The sequence below is a fragment of the Petaurus breviceps genome, unplaced genomic scaffold, assembly GCF_028583685.1.
Source record: "Petaurus breviceps papuanus isolate PSGF00001 unplaced genomic scaffold, PetGlider_PUasm1.0 181, whole genome shotgun sequence".
NCBI lineage: Eukaryota > Metazoa > Chordata > Mammalia > Diprotodontia > Petauridae > Petaurus > Petaurus breviceps.
In genome coordinates, this window is record NW_027185784.1 from 13,357,409 (window position 1) to 13,375,213 (window position 17,805).

General features: G+C 41.0%; 1 protein-coding gene across 1 annotated transcript; it reads right to left on the reverse strand.

Moving 5' to 3' along the window:
• Positions 1–239: 239 nt before the first annotated feature.
• On the reverse strand, positions 240–14,578 carry TSGA13 (testis specific 13). The gene is made up of 7 exons (XM_069087029.1): positions 14,566–14,578; positions 13,976–14,074; positions 12,492–12,556; positions 9,308–9,514; positions 4,418–4,545; positions 2,423–2,535; positions 240–598 (listed from the first exon to the last, which is right to left on the reverse strand). Exons 1-7 carry the CDS (start codon positions 14,576–14,578, stop codon positions 423–425), a joined length of 801 nt encoding a protein of 266 aa, XP_068943130.1. The 3' UTR covers positions 240–422.
• Positions 14,579–17,805: the final 3,227 nt, after the last annotated feature.

Consider the following 17,805-nt stretch of genomic DNA (forward strand, 5'->3'; position numbering starts at 1 on the left):
CACCCGTCACTCTAGAGGAAACCCCGCCCCTTTCCCCTGCGCGCCTTAAGTTATCCCCGCCCCCTTTTGCCTCACAGTCGCGCCTTTCCTTAGGTGCTAACATTAACTTCCCGTTCCTATAAAGGAATACACTCCTCTCACACACTCTCTCCCTCTCTCTCCCTCCCTGTCCCTCCCTCTCCCTCCCTCTCTCTCCCTCTCTCTCCACACACAGAAAAAGTAAAAGTATGTCAACTCTGTACTACCAATTCCAGAGCCGGGGACCTGGCCCAGCAAAATTGCAGACACACAGGGCTCCTTCGACTGCAGCCTTCCCCAGCATGGGGCTGGCTCTCCTACTCACGAGGAAGTTCAGAGCACGGCCGGGTGGCACTCCGGAGGACCGTGGCAGTGGGTGCCTGCCCTCTGAAGTTTTGCGTGGCTCACTCAGGAACCAAGGTCCTGTGTATGAACCATTGCGGGGCCCTCCCATAACGGAAGGGGCTCTCTGATGACAAGGGCACCATCAGGGTGGGCTTCTCTTCCAGAAGTGTAGCGAGGGTCAGCGCCTCCCAGGTTACCATGGAGACCTTCCGTCGGGTCGCAGCGTCCCTTGCTGCTGCAACCAAGCAGAGAAACAGGTAAGAAGGTGCCTCCAGGGATGATAGACCCTGCCCAAGTCCCTGCCTCCAGAAGCCAGGCTTCTCTCATGCTATCATCCATCAGGTGGTCTACAAGCAATTACTAACCCTGGCTTCCTTTAAGTCTCTACTCAAATCCCGCCTCCCTCCAGAAGCCTCCCCCAGCCCTCCTGACCCAGGAGTGCCTTCTCTCAGTTAGTTATTTCCTAATTATCTTGTATATAGCTTGCTGTGTATGTATTTGTTTGCATGTTGTCCCCCTCTCCATTAGATTGTAAACTCCCTGAGGGCAGGGACTGTTCTTTTGCCTCCTTTTGTTTCTCCAGGCCTTAGCTCCATGCCTTGTAGGCACTTAATGTTTATGGAATCGAATTGAAAATTAATCTCTTACTATGTTCCAGGCACTATATTGGAAGGAGGCACTCAGTATTCCCAAGTCATTGAGGCTCCTTCCTGCCCCCTGTCTGTTCCATAATTAGTCAATATCAATGTGCATTTTTAAGATCATATTATCCTCTCTCTGTTTCTCTGTACCCTCTATTACTCTGTCCTTATTCAAAAAAACACTGATTAAGAGCCCACCATATGACAGGCATTCTGTATACAAAGAAAAACAAAAAGCAGTCCCCGACCTCAAGGAGCTTCCTGTCTAATGTGGGAGACAACATGCAAACAACTAAGAACATATAAGATATAGACCAGATAAATTGTATGGCAGTCTCAGAGGGAAGGCACTAAAATAAAGGAGAACTGGAAAAGGCTTCTTGGGGGATGTGGGACTTTAGCTGAGACTTGAAGGAAGTCAGTAGCAGGAGGCAGAATTAAGGAGTGTTTTAGGCATGGGGGACAGCCAAGCTTTGCACCCACTTGGAATACTTTTCTTTCCCCCTCTGCCTTATCTATCCTCTCCACTCAGAACCACAGAATTTTAAGAGTCAGAAAGGATTTACTTCAATGACTATCTAGTCCTACCCCTACCTGAAACAGAATCCCCTCTACAACATACCCCAAGAGTGGTCAACTAGCCTTTGTCTGAAGGCTTCTAGTGAGGGGAAATCTCCCGTTCCACTTTTGGACAGTTTTCATTGTAAGGAAATTTTTCCTTCTATCACTCTTAAATCTGCTTTCTATAACTTCAACCCAAGTTCATCTCACTGAGGCCAAACAGAGCTAGATAAATACCCATTTCAATGACAGCCACTGATTATTGTATGATTGTCATTCATTGTTCTTCAGAGAGCAAAGGGAGAAATCTCAAAGATTTATTTAGTTTGCCATTGGAATCTGGAGATTAAAGGAGATTTAGAGATGAAAGGATTTTATAGGACCATAGGTTTAGAGCTTGGAAAGGACTTTACAATCTAAGAAGTTCAACTTCATTTTAGATCTGGAAACTGAGACACATAAAGATTAAGTCACTTGCCTGGGGCCACACAGCTAATAAATGTCTGAGCTGGGATTTGAGCCCAAGGCTTTCAGACTTCAAGTTCAATGCCATATCAACTTCCCACTGTTATAAGGGCCCTAAGAGGCCATCTAGTCCAAATCCCTCATTTTGCAAATGGGGTTAATTGGCCCAAGGTCATACAGGTAGTAATCATCAGAGTTTGGATTTGAACCAGATCTGCTGCTGCCTTGATCCCCAAGGTGTATGAACAAGTGACAGGCAGGTTCACTCTGGGAATTCATCAAACTTCTTTTTACCAGTTCTCCAAATGAGTTCTAGTGTCTATTTACATCCAGTGCCCAAAAATAAATGACTTAATAGAGAGGAAGGGGGACTTCTCCATCTTTTTTCTTACCTGACCTAAAATCTGGAACAAAGGAAAGTTCAGGATACATTTCCTGTTGCTTCTTTAGGGCATGGAGCTTTGAATACTTGGCTTCACTCTTGAAATCATCCTTGGTGGAAAACCTTAACAAGAAAAATTCATTTAGTGGAGCCAGAACCAAGGTTCATGATAGAAAGGATCTGTCCATTAAAAGTTAATAGCATTGGGTTTTAGAGGGGAAAAAGATGCTGTGATTAATGAGTTTTAATGCCAAGCAAAGGCAACTTCCCAGGGTTCAAAATACCAGCATAGTTGCTCTCCATTTTATTCAGTGACAAATTAAGAACAGAGAAAATCAAAATATAGCATAATTCAAAATACAATATTCACCAAGTGTAATTCAATAATTTCCAAGTACTACTCCACCCCTGGACATTACATTCATTTAATCAATCACAAAGTCCCTCTTCTAAATACTACTCCACCCCTAGGCAGTACATTCATTTAGTCAATCACAAAGCCCTTCTTCTCAAATGGAGATTAGTTTCCAATCATAAGCAAAGTACATTCATTTGGTCAGTCACAGAGCACAAAAAAGTAAAAAGTTTCCCACCCTTGGATCACAAAACTGAATAGGCCATCTACCCCAGAGTTACAACAAGCTTAAGCACAGCATTTAATACCCAAAGAGAGGTCTTTTCTTCATCTTGACCCAAAGCAAGTTCTCAGCAATCTTTGTTCCTGGGGAGACAAAGCTTAGCAAGGCCACAAAATACATTGCCAATGTCCTCATTAATTCATTCTCTGTCTGCAGAATAGTCCTAGGATCCCTGAAAATATTAGCAAAACCCTCTTCCAGGATCTCTGTAAACATACAACAAGAAAATCCTTCTTCAGGGCTTCTGAACCAACAGCAAGGTTCCAGAATCTCTGCAACAACAGCACTGTCCTTCACCAGTGGACACAATTCATTTTCTGTCTGCAGAACAGTCTCTGGACCCCTGAACTAGCAGCAAGGTTCCAGGACCTCTGCAACAACAGGACTGTCCTTCACCAGTGGATGAATCTGGCAAAACAACATCAAAACAGACAAAGTACCAGCATAATAGCCATGTCTCCTCAGTCTTTGACAGCTCTGGGTGGCAGTTCTCAAAAGTCCTGGGCAGTTCGAACTGGCCCTCAGCAATCCTCTCCATCTCTCTGCCTCCACGATGCTACTTCCAAAGAAATTCTTCTTCCTTTCTGCTTGTGCCTTTCTAAATTCACCAGCTCCTCCCAGTTCAGCCCTCTCTTTTTATGCCAACAAGTCCATCCCACAAGTGGGATTCACATGCTCTGGGTTTTAACACAATCAATCCAAAAACCAAGCCAATACAGGGGGATCTTTAAATTCCATTACTATTACATGAGGGTTCAGAGAAAAGAGGCTTAGGAATCTTAGAGGTTGTTCTAGATAAAAGGAGTAAGGTAAGGGTGTGGTAACAGCTGTTACTAGGAGTTCCATGATGCATCCAGGAACAGGCCCTATAGGACTTATGAGTGAATAAAGGAAGGAGGGAATATAAGGAGGAAAACAACAGGGAAAGAAGGGAGGAAGGAGAAAAGGAAGGGAAGGAGGTTGAAGAAGGTAACAAGCATTTATTAAGCACTTATGTTCCAGGCACTGTGCTAAGTGCTTTATAAATCTCATTAGATCTTCATAACAATCCTGGAAGTTAGTTACTATTATTATCCCTATTTTTTCAGTTGAGGAAACGCAGGCTAACAGGGGAAGTGACTTGTCCAGGGTCACAAAGCTAGTAAATGTCTGAGACTGCATCTGAACTCAGGTCTTTCTGACTTTAGGCCAGCACTGTCTGCTAAATGTGCTATGATGTAGCAATTACAGAATTACCATTTTCCTTAGCTGGCCTCTATACCAGGCTCCAGATCCAACATGGTGCTCAGACACATGAACAAGGGAGATGGAGGAGGGCTGAGAGAGGCAGAAGGGAAGCTGACTAAGGGAAAGTGCTGGGGCTTCACCTGTACCACTGCTCCCGCTTAGGCTTGGCATCCTCCAGTATTACTACAGGAAAGGGACTCCTGGGTTCAGTCAATTTCTTCATCAGAGGGAGATCAGCATGACTTGGGATTTGCTGTTGCTTCTGTGGCTGAAGAAGGGAAAATGATAGTGTTGAGGTTTCCTGATGTGTGTGGAGAAATCTTCTCAAAGAATTCCGAGTCAGACCACCTCTAATCCAAGTATAGGCATTTATTGAGATTGACACCTCTCATGAAGCAGGTTAAATTCCAAGAAGAACCAGTAACTTTAGGAAAGCAAAACGGATTTTTATAAGGTAAAGATGCAATTATATAACAGAAATTATGAATATTAAAAAGGCAGGATGGGTTTGCTAAGGGATTAGGTAATAGGGAGGGATCTTAGCCTCAGTAGAATTTTTTGGATATGGCATTACCCATAATGCATATGGAAAAACCCACGGGGGTAGGGAGGGTATGTATATTTGATAATGATATTACAATAAGCCTCTCTATGTGTTCACCTACAGGAGAGATTTTGCTTTTACTGCACAGGTGCCTACTTAGGGGAAAATCCCTTTTATTGTTTTGGGGTCTGCATCCTGCTTGCACTGCTGGTGGTGCTGTTTTTCAGACTGACTGACTGTAGCAGCAAGCACCCCAAGCGTCCTCAGGGTTTGCAGCTACCACAGGTTTTTGGATCTGCTTTGTTAAAGGAAAGCAACTCAAAATGGGTTAACAAGCTTACTTTAATCAGTCAGACATATATCGTTTACCTTGTTCAGGAGAAAAGGTCAGCACCCTGAACCTCAAAGTATACAGGCATAATTATCAAGACAGAAACATCAAGTAGACAGATTTCCAAACTGTCCAACCATTACATCCATACCCAGTCAACATCTGGGTTTCCACATTCTGGGTTTTTCAAAGCCGGGGGACTCTCAACAACAGCTTCCCAGAATTCAGATCAAATCACAGAACATTTCTCAAAGTGAGTCCCAAAACAAAGCTACACATCAGTGCTTATATAGCCTTCTCCTGGCTCAGAGAATGTAACAACCTTTTTGACCCACTGGCCAATCAAAAAGTATCTTCTGAAAAACAAGCCTCCCTCCCCAGGCCTCTGGTGCACTCCAGCCTAGGGGCAGGGAAGATCTTCAAAATTTACATTCGCATTACACTGACTGATGTGATCCTGTCTAAGACTAGGTGGATGTAGTTGTGGTTGAGTGCATGGACACACCTGCTGTTTCTGTGGGAAATATGAAGTATGGGTCTGGGAGCAGTTGCTAGCTAGAAGCAGTGACTGGGATCCCATCACATGGACACTCCTGCTATTTCTTCGAGAAATATGAGTTCATGGACACACCTGTTGTTCTAGTGAACAATGAAGTATATATGAAGAAGTTAGGATATTGAGTCGGGGGTGGGGGGCAGTGGGCCTGTTGTTTAGTGAGGCCCAAAAGGAAGTTAGAATACTGGGGCTGGGGCAGCTTTATTAGGATTCCATCAATGGTATGCAAAAAGGCAAGATAGGCACATTGGGTTTTTAAGGTTGTGGAACTGGAACCTGGATTGAGTTCCAGTTCCATGCAAAGAAGTTAACAGAAAGAAACACCTGAAAAAGTTTGACTTCAGCATCCCACCAAAGTCGGGCTCTTCCCAGAAAACATCAGAATCACAGAACCTTAGAGTTGGAAGGGGCATCAGAATTGACTAAGTCTAACCCATACTTGAACAAGAACTTCCGCTTAGATCATATCTGACTAGTGGTTATCCAACCTTTGCTTGAAGATTTCTAGTAAGGGAGAAACCAAACACCTACTTCCAGAGGCAACCTATTTTACTTATGATTAGCTCTAATATAATTTAAAAAAATTTTAAAGAAATTTTTCCTTAAATCAAACCTAAATCTGCCTCTACAATTTCCATTGCATTGCTCCTACTTTTGCCCTCTGAGGTCAAGTGAAAAAAAAAAAATCTAACCTCTCTTCTATGTGACAGTCCTTAGAATACTTAGTGACAATCATGGCAGACCACAGCAAGTTTTTTTTTTTTTCCAGACTAAACATCTTTAATTGCTTCAACCAATTCTCATGTAGTATGACCTAAAGACCTTTAATAATCTATGCTACTTTCTTCTGGATGCTTTGCAGCTTATCAAGGCCCATCTTAAAATGTGCTTCCCAGAACTGGCCACAGTAATCTTGAGATGGTTTATGTAGGGTGAACTACAACAGGACTTTCATTTCCTTAGCTCTGGACACAATTCCTCTATTAAAATGGCCTAAGGTTATAATAAGGTTTTAGGGTCTTTTTGTTACCATGCTTGACTCACAATAAACTTGCAATCCAATAAATCCCCTTGGTCAGGGGTCTTTATCTTTAGGGGGGACAAGGACCCCTTTGGTGATCTGGTGAAGCTTATGGACCTCTTTTCAAAATTGTATTTTTAAACAAAATGCATAGGATTACAAAAGATGCTAATTATATCGCAGTACAGGTAACCAAATAGATATTTTAAAAAGTTAATGGACCCCAAGTTAAGAATTCCTAACCCCTTAACCTCTTTCAGATAAACTACATCTAGTGTCTTATACTTAGCATACTGAGTTTTTTAATCCAAGGATAAGATATAGTATTTATCCCTATCATATTTAATCTTATTTGATCCAACCCAGTGTTCTGACCTGTCAAAAATAATTTCTTGAAGCTGATTTTCATTCAACATATTAGTTATCCTGACTACCTTTGTATTACCTGTAAATTTGATAAGTGTGCCTTTAGCCAAGTTATGGATAAAAAAAAAAATTAGTGGTGCAGGACCAAGCACAGATCCCTAGGGAAATCCTCTAGAAACCTCCTTTTTAGGTAACCTTGACTCATTTATGAAAACTTTTTAGGTCAGGTCATTTGAGCAGTTCCAAATCAACCTGATTTATTGAGTGCACATCTCCATAAGAATAATGGGAGGAATTTTGTTAAATATTTTAGAAAATCTAGGAAAACTATATTTAATTTACATTTAGTTTGTTCCCTGATTTTACCAATGTAGTAACCCTGTCCAAAAAAAAATAAGCCTAGTCTGATATGGCATGTTCTTGATGAAATCACTTTAAGCTCACCATTTCCTTTTCCAGATATTCATGAAGTCCCTTTAATAACACATTCTATAATTTCATTGGAAACCAGAGTAAACAAAACTTAATGATCTCTAATTCTCAGATTCTCTTCCCACTTTTGAAAATTAGAACATTTGCTCTTTTGAATTGCTGTGATTTTTCAAAGACCACTGACCTATCTGTTTCTGTTGCCCAATTCCCAAAGCCTTACTGGGCTACTTCATAACTGACTGAACCTCCCATTGGCTCTCTGGGGTAAGTATAGCTGACAAGGTCATCTTTTTTTTAGAGCAGCACTCAGGTGGTTATTTGCCCTAAGAAAGAAAAAAACACTTGGGAGGTATATTCCTAGCACTTTGCACAGTGCCCAGCACATAGTAGGTGCTTAATACATGTTTAGTGATTGATTGATCTCTCATAGCTTGGTCCAGCTAGCATGCTGATACTATACCCCCTGCTTTGGGGGCCTATAAAGAAAACTTCAGGTGATGGATCTGTGGAGCTATTTATCTCTCATTTCCAGCAACAAGATACTAAGGATCTTAGGGATACTGTGACAAAACCCAGGTGCGTGTGAGAATAAAGTCAGCCCACAGACTTGGGAGGACAAGAGATGATTAAAAGGGTCTTGGCAAAAGAGTCTTACTTTGATAGTATTGAAAGATACTTTTACAAGTTAGAGAAAGAGCTCAGAATTTCCTTTCCTAAGCTTCATAAATAACTTTGATCCTCTTCTCCTTTCCCTTCAGAATACTTCATTTGGTTTCCTACTCTTTCATAAAGGTTTTCTACCTCATTCTCAGAAGGGAAGCTGGTGGAAATTGTAGAACCCCAAACGTTGAAGACATGTCCTGTGTGCCCTTCATGGACTTCAAACTAAGGCTGTCCACTAGGATCAGGGATTGTTTTCTATTGAGCCCCTGCAATCCATGCTTGGGAGAGTGAGCAGTATCAACACCCCTAGGTAGAAACTAGCTCTGACTCAGAGGAGTGATTTCCATCTCAGCTTTGAGAAAGAGGACTGGGCATGACAGTTGAAAACTGCAACATAGCAGTTCCAGAGGACTTGGGATGACAAATGCTATCCACCACCAGAGAGAGAACTGATTGAAGTGAGTGCAGATTGAAGCATACTTTCTTCATTTACTTTCTATTTATTGCTGCTTTTTTTTCCCCCAAACAATATGGCTAATATGGAAATATATCTTGCATAACTTTCCATGCATTAATTATATCATATTACTTGCCTTCTCAATGAGTGGGGGAGGAGCTGGAAGGAGAATTCAGAACTCAAAATGTTAAAAGAACGTTAAAGGGGCGGCCAGGTAGCACAGCGAGTAAGAGCACTGGCTCCAGTGTTGAGAAGACCTGCAGATCGAGTCCTGGGCTCAGACACTTAGCCCCCACCGTTACTTAACCCCAATTGCTTAGGGGTGGCCAGGTGGCTCAGCGAGTAAGAGCACTGGCTCCAGTGTTGGGATGACCTGGAGATCAAATCCCGGGCTCAGACACTCAGCACCACACCCAGAAATAACTGGCCGTGTAACCTTGAGCAAGTTACTTAACCCTGATTGCTTAATAAAAAAAAACAAACAAAAAAAAAAAACGTTAAAGTATAATTATTTAAAAAGAAGACTGCGGTCAATTAATTTAAGTTTCACACAAGCACGGTCAATTAATTTAAGTTTCACACAAGCTAATTTCTCTGCCCAGTACTCTCTCATTGTACTTATCATACAGACCAGGAGCCTCCCCAAATGCAATTTATTACCTTGACAAGCAGCTCCTGGGAAAAGTAGCAGGGTGGGTTGTCCTTTCCTTGCCAATTGACTGGGCTAGGAGGTGGGTTGTTGGTCATAATCAGTAATGTCTTATTCTGGTCAAATTCTGCCACTCGGGACATAAATCTCTTGAGTTTTTGGTTTCCACCCAATAACTTGTGCGGTTCTGTGACCTTGAGAGGTTCATAATACTGCATCTGAACAGAGGGAAAGGGGTCCAGAGAGAAGAAGGTGTTAGAGGAAGAGTAGAACAAGACTGCCTGTCAATGGGACTATATTCCTTGGAGCTTTGGGGAAAATGATGTGTCCCAAGTAGAAGCCAGGAGGAGATCTGTTCTACTTAGTAGGATGAGTATAAAATACAGTGGAAAGAAGGCTGAATTTGAAATTGGAGGCTTAGGTCCAAATCCTAGTTCTGTTTTTATGTGTGTGGTCTTAGACAAGACATTTCACCTCTGGCCAATTTTTTCATCAGTAACATAAAGAGGTTGGAACAGATACTCTCTTATGGTGCTAAAGCATACCAAAAATGCTAAGGAGTTTTAGGAATTCTAGGAAAGCAAGAAGAACTAACTCCTATGAAGCAGGTGGCTGCCTAGGGGGACACTTTTATTTTCTCCGTCATTCATATATTTTTTCCCACAGTCAAAAAACATATACTTTAAAGCTACATCTAGTATTTAGCAAATATGAGAGAGAAATTGTGGCACAGAAGTATTATAAGACAGACATGTTTAGAATCATAGATTTGAAGCAGGAGAAGATCCCTGAGATGATTTAGGTCAACCCTTGATCTTCTGGAGGAGGAAACAATCTCAGAGAAGTTAAATGAATGACTTATGCTCACACAGGTCCCACAGGTAGGTAATAGGTGGCCAGAGCCAGGATCTACACCCTGCTCCTCTGAGTCCAAATGTAGCATTAATGCTGGTACCCTTTATCCTAAGTTTTAGAGTCAATTTCCCCAGCCTCTCCCTTCTCCACTCCCCACATCTCCCATTTTCCCTAGAACTTTTTTTTTCTAACAACTGCCCTGTTTCCAATGTGGGAATAAATACGGAATGATTTTCTTTGAAATAATAATAAAAGGGAGGCATGTAATCTTTTTTTTTTTTTTTTTGGAAAGAAATTTTCCAAGGAATGAAGGTAGACTTCAAGTCATTATTTCCATTAACACCACAATGCAACATAGAAAAAAAAAATAAATTTCTCAGTCTATTTTTGGCACCAGAAAAATTATTATCACTGGGAAGTTGAAAGACTTCAGGCCACTGGCCTTGGCTTCTGGAAATCTCTTTCCTTTAGCCACATCCTGTTACCAAGTAGTTTCTCTATTCAGAATCTCAAAAGGGTCTCTGATAAGGAAGACACCAGAAATCCCTGGGACCCTATCACATATGTGGTATTGAGTATGTGCCAATCTCTAGAGAAATGAGTTCTAACAAAAAAAGGTAGAATCATGACTTTTGTTTAAATAGCAGTTTTGAGTTTCCAATATGTTCTGAAACATCATGCATTTGGTGGTTTAGAGGTTTCCCATAGTAAGAACTTCCAGACAAACCATTTCACTATGGCAGGGCAGAAAGGATAGGCACCCAGGATTGTCAAAGATTATCACTTGGCAGGTCATCCCTAAGAGGCATCCCTGAGCCAGAGCAAATCAAACTGTAGCTCATTCTTCTCACTACCTTCTCCCCTTCCTCCAAATATTTTTAGCCTGGTGAAATCAGGATGAAATGGGCTTGAGCAAGGATTCAAATCCCACTTCTGAGACTAACCACTCATCTGACCTTGGACAAGTCACTTAGCTTCCCTGGACCTCAGTTTCCTCATCTGTAAAAGCAAGGGAGTTAGATTAGTTGAACTCTAAGGTCCGTTTCAGCCCTAGTCTATGATCTGAAAAGGCAACTTGAATTTGGAAATAAGTTACAAAAGGGTGTGCATTTGTAGAAAGAGAGAGAAGCCATTTGCCTGATAGCTAGGTGAGATAACCAAATAATACAATGTTTTGCACCTAGTTGATACTCAATAAATGTTGGATGAATGAATTTAGTGTGAATCTCAACTTTTTTTTTTTACACATGAGCTGACATGAAAGCCTCCCTGTGCTTTCTTAATTACCACCCAGTTGCAGCAGGGCAGAAGCCAATGGTCGCACCAGAGGGACAGAGTCAAGAATTTAGAGCTGAACGGGTCTTCCATCATTTTACAGATGAGGAAACTGAGACCCAGAGAGGGTAAGTAAAAATATATACTTTAAAACTGCATTTAGGGGGTGGCTAGGTGGTGCAGTGAATAGAGCACTCGCCCTGGAGTCAGGAGGACCTGAGTTCAAATTTGGCCTCAGACACTTAACACTTAACTAGCTGTGTGACCTTGGGCAAGTCACTTAACCCCAATTGGCCTCCAAAAAGCAAAAGACAAAAAACAAAAAAAATCCTGTATTTAGCATTCAGAAAAAAAAAATAAAAGAAATTGTGGCACAAGGAATTGAATTGCCACCACTTAGCATAGTGCCTGACACATAGGACATACTTAATCTTATAGCAATGCTTACTCTTTTCAGACTACTTTTCATCTATGAATGTTTAGAATCATAAATTCGAAGGAGAAAAGAATCTCAGAGATGATTTAGCCCAACCTCTGCCCAAGGTCACGCTGAGAATAGCTAAATTGGGATTTGGAACCAGAGCCTCTTATTCCAATGCTCTTTCCAATACATTATGATTTTGTTCTTGTACTGGAATAATCTCATCCGCAGAGAATAAGGGGAGGAAGAAATGTGTTGGAAAGTATTTTTGTACTCCTTTGCAGTGATTTAGTCTTTGGGAAGCTATCATCTACTGTCAGAAGAATTGTCAACATTGATGGGATGAAAAGATATAGGATATTAAAAAAAAACCTACTTCTGCTTGCATATAAACAAACCAAAATCCTTCTGAATGAGAGGCTATAATGTGTACTTAATGGTTAGCCTGGGTTTTGAACATGTCTTATTTTATTTTTTAAAGAGAGAAAGAAATAATGGATGCAAAATAATAAAGAAAGAGGTCAGCCCTGCAAACTGGGGAGGTAGTGTTAGGAAGGGCCAAGTTCAGCATCAAAATTAAACCCATGCTTGGTTCCTAAGGGAAGAGAGGAAGTGAAATTTAGGAAAGATGTCTTCCCACCTACCAAATTTGGGTGGATTGTGTAGTGTTCAAGGTTTGCTAAGACAAACTTTGACTTGTCTTCATCACCTGAAATAAAGAGAACAAAAGCAAGAGTTAGTGGTCTGTACACAGGCCATGGTTACACAGTAAATCATGGAGGGACCAGCTGCCATTACAGGTAACTCTTTCCCCCACTTCCCAAGCACGAGATGGACCACACAACCTTTCCACACCTCCGGCAAGTCACCCTATCCCCATCTCTTATCTAGAGTTCTGGCAACTGGGTTGAGCATTCTCTAGCACCAGTTGTCAAAACTTCAAATTCAGAGTACTTCCCTACAATGGGACCTGGTCACGATGCAACATTGTGTGATGTTTCTTGGCAGGGTGGTCCCCTTGCACAAAGATAATTCCTGGACCAAACTGACAAGGAATGATCCTAGTGCATTGTGGAGAGGATATGTTTATGTTGCAATTTGCTCAGGCCCTCTAAAACAATATGCTCAGTCAAGGACCCAAGGGAAATAGGAAACAGCAGGGTTCAGTAGCAAGAGAGCTGTTGAAAGAACCAAATCCACCCCCTCTTCCCCCACCCACCCTGAAAGCCATGCCACTGAATCTCCTTCATATAAAACTAAACAGAATTAGACCTCTGAGTCTAGCACCTGATGACTCAGAAGCCTATTCCAGTTTCATAGATGAAAAGTAATCTGAAAGGAGTAAGCATTGCTATAATACTGAATGAGGTTGGTTGTAACTGGAGACCATTGATGACTAGCCTTTGTGATCAGGATAAGAAATTAAATCTTTCTGGTCCAAAGTTGGACAGGCATGGGGAAAATCTTTAATCTACATGTCATCCAATTTCCCCATGTTTACTGTATTTCTGGACACTGGGTGTTTAGCCTGATAGTAACAAGGTATTTCTTGGGAATGAGAGGCACTCACTGTACCTTCTGCTAACAGAAATGTAGGTGAGTTGGATGAAAGAAAGTTCTTATACCAAGTCACCTTCTTATAACTAGAGGCCTCAAGAACACTCTAGAATTGCTCCATCTTCAGTTCTAAAATGGCAATGGGGTAGAGATGCTACTCCCTTACTCAACAAAACAAAGGGTTTCATCTATTCCTTCTCTATCCCTGTAACCTGGTGCTAATACATCCAGACCCATGAAAGTCCACTGTTTCAACCTAACAATAAGAATAATAGCTGGCGGGGCGGCCAGGTAGCACTGCGAGTAAGAGCACGGGCTCCAGTGTCGGGATGACCTGGGGATCGAATCCCGGGCTCAGACACTTAGCACCCACCCAGAAACACCTGGCCGTGTAACCTTGAGCAAGTTACTTAACCCCAATTGCTTTAAAAAAAAAAAGAATCATAGCTGGCACTTATATAGCACCTTAACATTTGCAAAGCACTCTATTTATTTTAACTCATTTGATTATCACAATACTCCTATAAGAGAGATGGCATATAGTTATTATTCCCATTATCCCCATTCTTACATTTTCGTACTTTTTCTTCTCCCAAGCTGGTCTCTCCCCTGAGGTACTTCAATTTTCTTCTCTGTTTATTATTCACAAGTAATTTATAACCAGCAAAAACTATGCCATTTGGGGAAAAGAGCATGTAAGGTTCATTTCCATCACCGGTAATTTAGCTAGATTATCTGGGGCATCTCTAAGAGGATGGAAAACTCAACTATTAACAGATAACGTGGCCACTTTTCTCTGGCTAGTTTAATTTCTCAGTAGTATATATTCTAGGTCATCCCAATTACTGAGCAGATATCTTTTAATCAAGCTGGGATGGTTTCTACCCCATCCCTCAGCCACCTGACATGTAATAGTAAGTTTGAAGAATCTTACAATCAAGCAACCCAAATTAAAACTCAAATTAATTCAACACTAGACATGGGACTCCTGCTCTCATACTCAAATGTCTACCATCTAAGCAGGAGAGACATTCTCCTTCCCCAAAATGAAGAGGGATTATAGCCAATGGGATACTTTTTCTGTGATCAATGGTATAATTGTCGTTTGGGGAAGTTTAGCATATGGTACTAAAAATACCACGACAGCCCCATCTCTCCCACCTGGTTGATTCATTTCTTCCCTGGTAGACCCATCTCATCTGGTAGCATCATCTCAACCTGATATTGGCAGTGTACCTATGGAATGTGAGCACAAGTAAATGACCCCATAGAGAAATCATCTCAGTGACTTTGAGCATCTGTAACAATGGACTATTGTTATAGAGCTGTCTGTAAGCCCCCCACAGTGGTAGTGGTAGACAAATTTCACAAAAATAGTATCCTTAATCCTCTTCACTGGTTTCCCTAAAGTACCTATGATTTACTCAAGAAAATCCTCTGCCAGAATTTGGAACTCAAGGTTTTAAAAACAAATGTTAAAAATTGTTTTTACATGGAACTGGGGAAAAATAAAATACTAAATAAAAGCTTAAAAAAAATCCCCTACCAGAAGATGTGGGAAAATTGGAATACTAATGCATTGTTGGTGGAGTTGTAAACTGATTCAGCCATTCTGGAGAACAATTTGGAACTATGCTCAAAAAGCTATAAAACTGTGCATACCCTTTGATCCAGCAATACCACTATTAGGTCTGTATCCCAAAGTGATCATAAAAAGGGAAAAGGATCTACATTTACAAACATATTTATAGCAGCTCTTTTGGTGGTGACAAACATTTTCATAGTATTTTTTTTTTGCTTTTTTTTGGAGGGAAATTGGGATTAAGTAACTTGCCCAAGGTCATACGGCTAGTCCTTTTGTGTGTGTGTTAAGTGTCTGAGGTCAGATCTGAATTCAGGTCCTCCTGACTCCAGGGCCAGCACTCTACTCACTGCGCCACCTAGCTGCCCCCATAGTATTCTTAAAGGACTAATTTATCTCAAATTAAACATGTCCCATATTGAAATATCAATGTCTTTGAGGGCATGTCCATCAATTGGAGAATGGCTGAACAAGTAGTGGTAGATGAATGTAATGGAATACTATTGTTCTATAAGAAATGATAAGCAAATGGATTTCAGAAAAGCCTTTAAAGATTTACATGAACATGATGCTGAGTGAAGTGAGCAGAACCATGACTACATTGTACACAGCAACAGCAACATTGTGTGATGATTAATTATGACAGACTTAGCTCTTCTCAGCAATACAATGATCCAAGACAATTCCAAAAGACTCATTATGGAAAATGCTCTCCACATCCAGAGAAATAATTATATAATCTGAATGCAGATTGAAACACACAGTCTTCACTGTAGTTTTTCTCATAGTTTTCCCTTTTGTTCTGATTCTTCTTTCACAACATGATCAATGTGGAAATATATTTAGCATGTTTATATATGTATAGCCTATATCAGATTGCTTGCTATTTTGGGAAGGTAGGGAAGGAGAAAAATTTTGGAACTCACAATTTTACAGAGGTGAATGCTGTATTCTAAAATCTTTACATGTAATTGGAAAAAAATAAAGTACGATTAAGGGAATTAAAAAAAAAATCTTCCACCAGTGTGGCCTCCCATCCAATTTCACATTAGATTGAGGCTCCCCAATTTGTGTCATGGTTTTTGGCCTACCTTATTCAATGGCCAACATGTATTATTATTCCAAATATAATGGAAAAGACCAAAAAAAAGAACCAGTAGGACATGAGAATACCTCCATTCTGACACCCCCTACCAATTGAATGATGGGTCCCCTCTTTACAGAATTCAGGAGTATGTCTTGATCCACTCCTCCACAGCATGTCTCTTTCTCTTTCTCTCAAACTATGGTTTTTATCCTTTTCTTTTTCTCACTCTCTGAACCTCAGTACTAGTGTTAGGGGTGGGATCAGGATAGGGGGCTACCTAGGAGAACCAGAAGCAGCCAATTGATAAGATAATTTACACACAGTCAAATAGACCTCAAAGATTCAAGCATAGAAACACAGAAATCTGGAGAACCCTTGTAAATAGGGCACCAAGTTTTCCCAAATATACAAACCTTTCAGAATGAGACACCTTCAAAGAAGGTGGCAGGTCAAATGATAGGACCCCCACTCACTTGCAAGTAGTAAGCTGAATGGCCTGCAAATGACAGTTCCATTTGTCTACATGCATTCACCCTAAATGTCACTGGTCTTTTCTCTACTAAGTATACATTGACACAGGTTACACCTAGGGAACCTTCCTAGTACTGATTAAAGGGCAAGAAAAATTCTCAGTGAAGGAAAATATTAATTCCTGTTGATGCAGAGATCCCCTTCAAGTCTTAGTGGAAAGAATGTGGACCAGATGAGATGACCTGGGAGCTAGTTGTGACCTTCACACCCCAAAATTGGCAAAAGCTTTCCATAAGCACCACCCCCTACTTCCTAGACTCTAGGGATCAGAAAGACCAGAGGACAATGGGCCCTATGGCTCTGCTTTGCATCTTCCATGGAGATAAATTGAGACTGCAATATGACAGGAGTTTAAGTGAATTTGGAGAGTGAAGCCAGCCAGCCCATTGACAGATTTACAACTTCAGTGTGCCCATGCAATCACACTGACTGTTATAAATTAAACCTATGTCTTTAGCTCGATTTCTTGACTGTGATTTGTCACTAAATAATAGAAAATATTTACTGAGTGCTTTAAGATTTACAAAGTTTAAAGGTGTGGCCCATTCTGGCCCATCTTGGACAACTGCTATCCATGTCCTCCTAGCTTTCTTTGCTTTCTCCTGACATCACAGTGAAATCAATAGAATACTCAGTCTGCTCACTTTTCATCCCTCAACCTAACACATGATTAACCTATCTTTTCCTATTACAATTCAGAATTCCTCATTGGCTAACATGTTATAGCCTGTCCATACTCATCATATGATATCGCCCTCTGAGATATACGTTTTCAGTTCTTTGGAGATTATTGTCTTCCATGCCTTACATACCTTCAAGAACACTTTAAAATATTTTTGGAGGCAATTGGGTTAAGTGACTTTCCCAGAGTCACATAACTAATAAGTGTCTGAGCCTGACTTTTGAACTCAGGTCCTCCTGACTCTAGGGCTGGTGCTGTTTCAACTGCACCACCTAGCTGCCCCTACACTTATAGACAATTGGCATTAAAATGACAGGCCTTTGTTTCTGGAAGAAGCTTGGGGGTCATTAAAGGAGATTTGTAATTTAAAGGTATTCTAGCCTATTCTCCTCCTGTTTAATTTTGGGTACTATATGCATAGGGCAGCCAGATGGTGCAGTAGATAAAGTGCTGTGCTTGGGGTCAGGAAGACTCATTTTCCTGAGTTTAAATCTGACCTCAGACATTTACTATGTGACC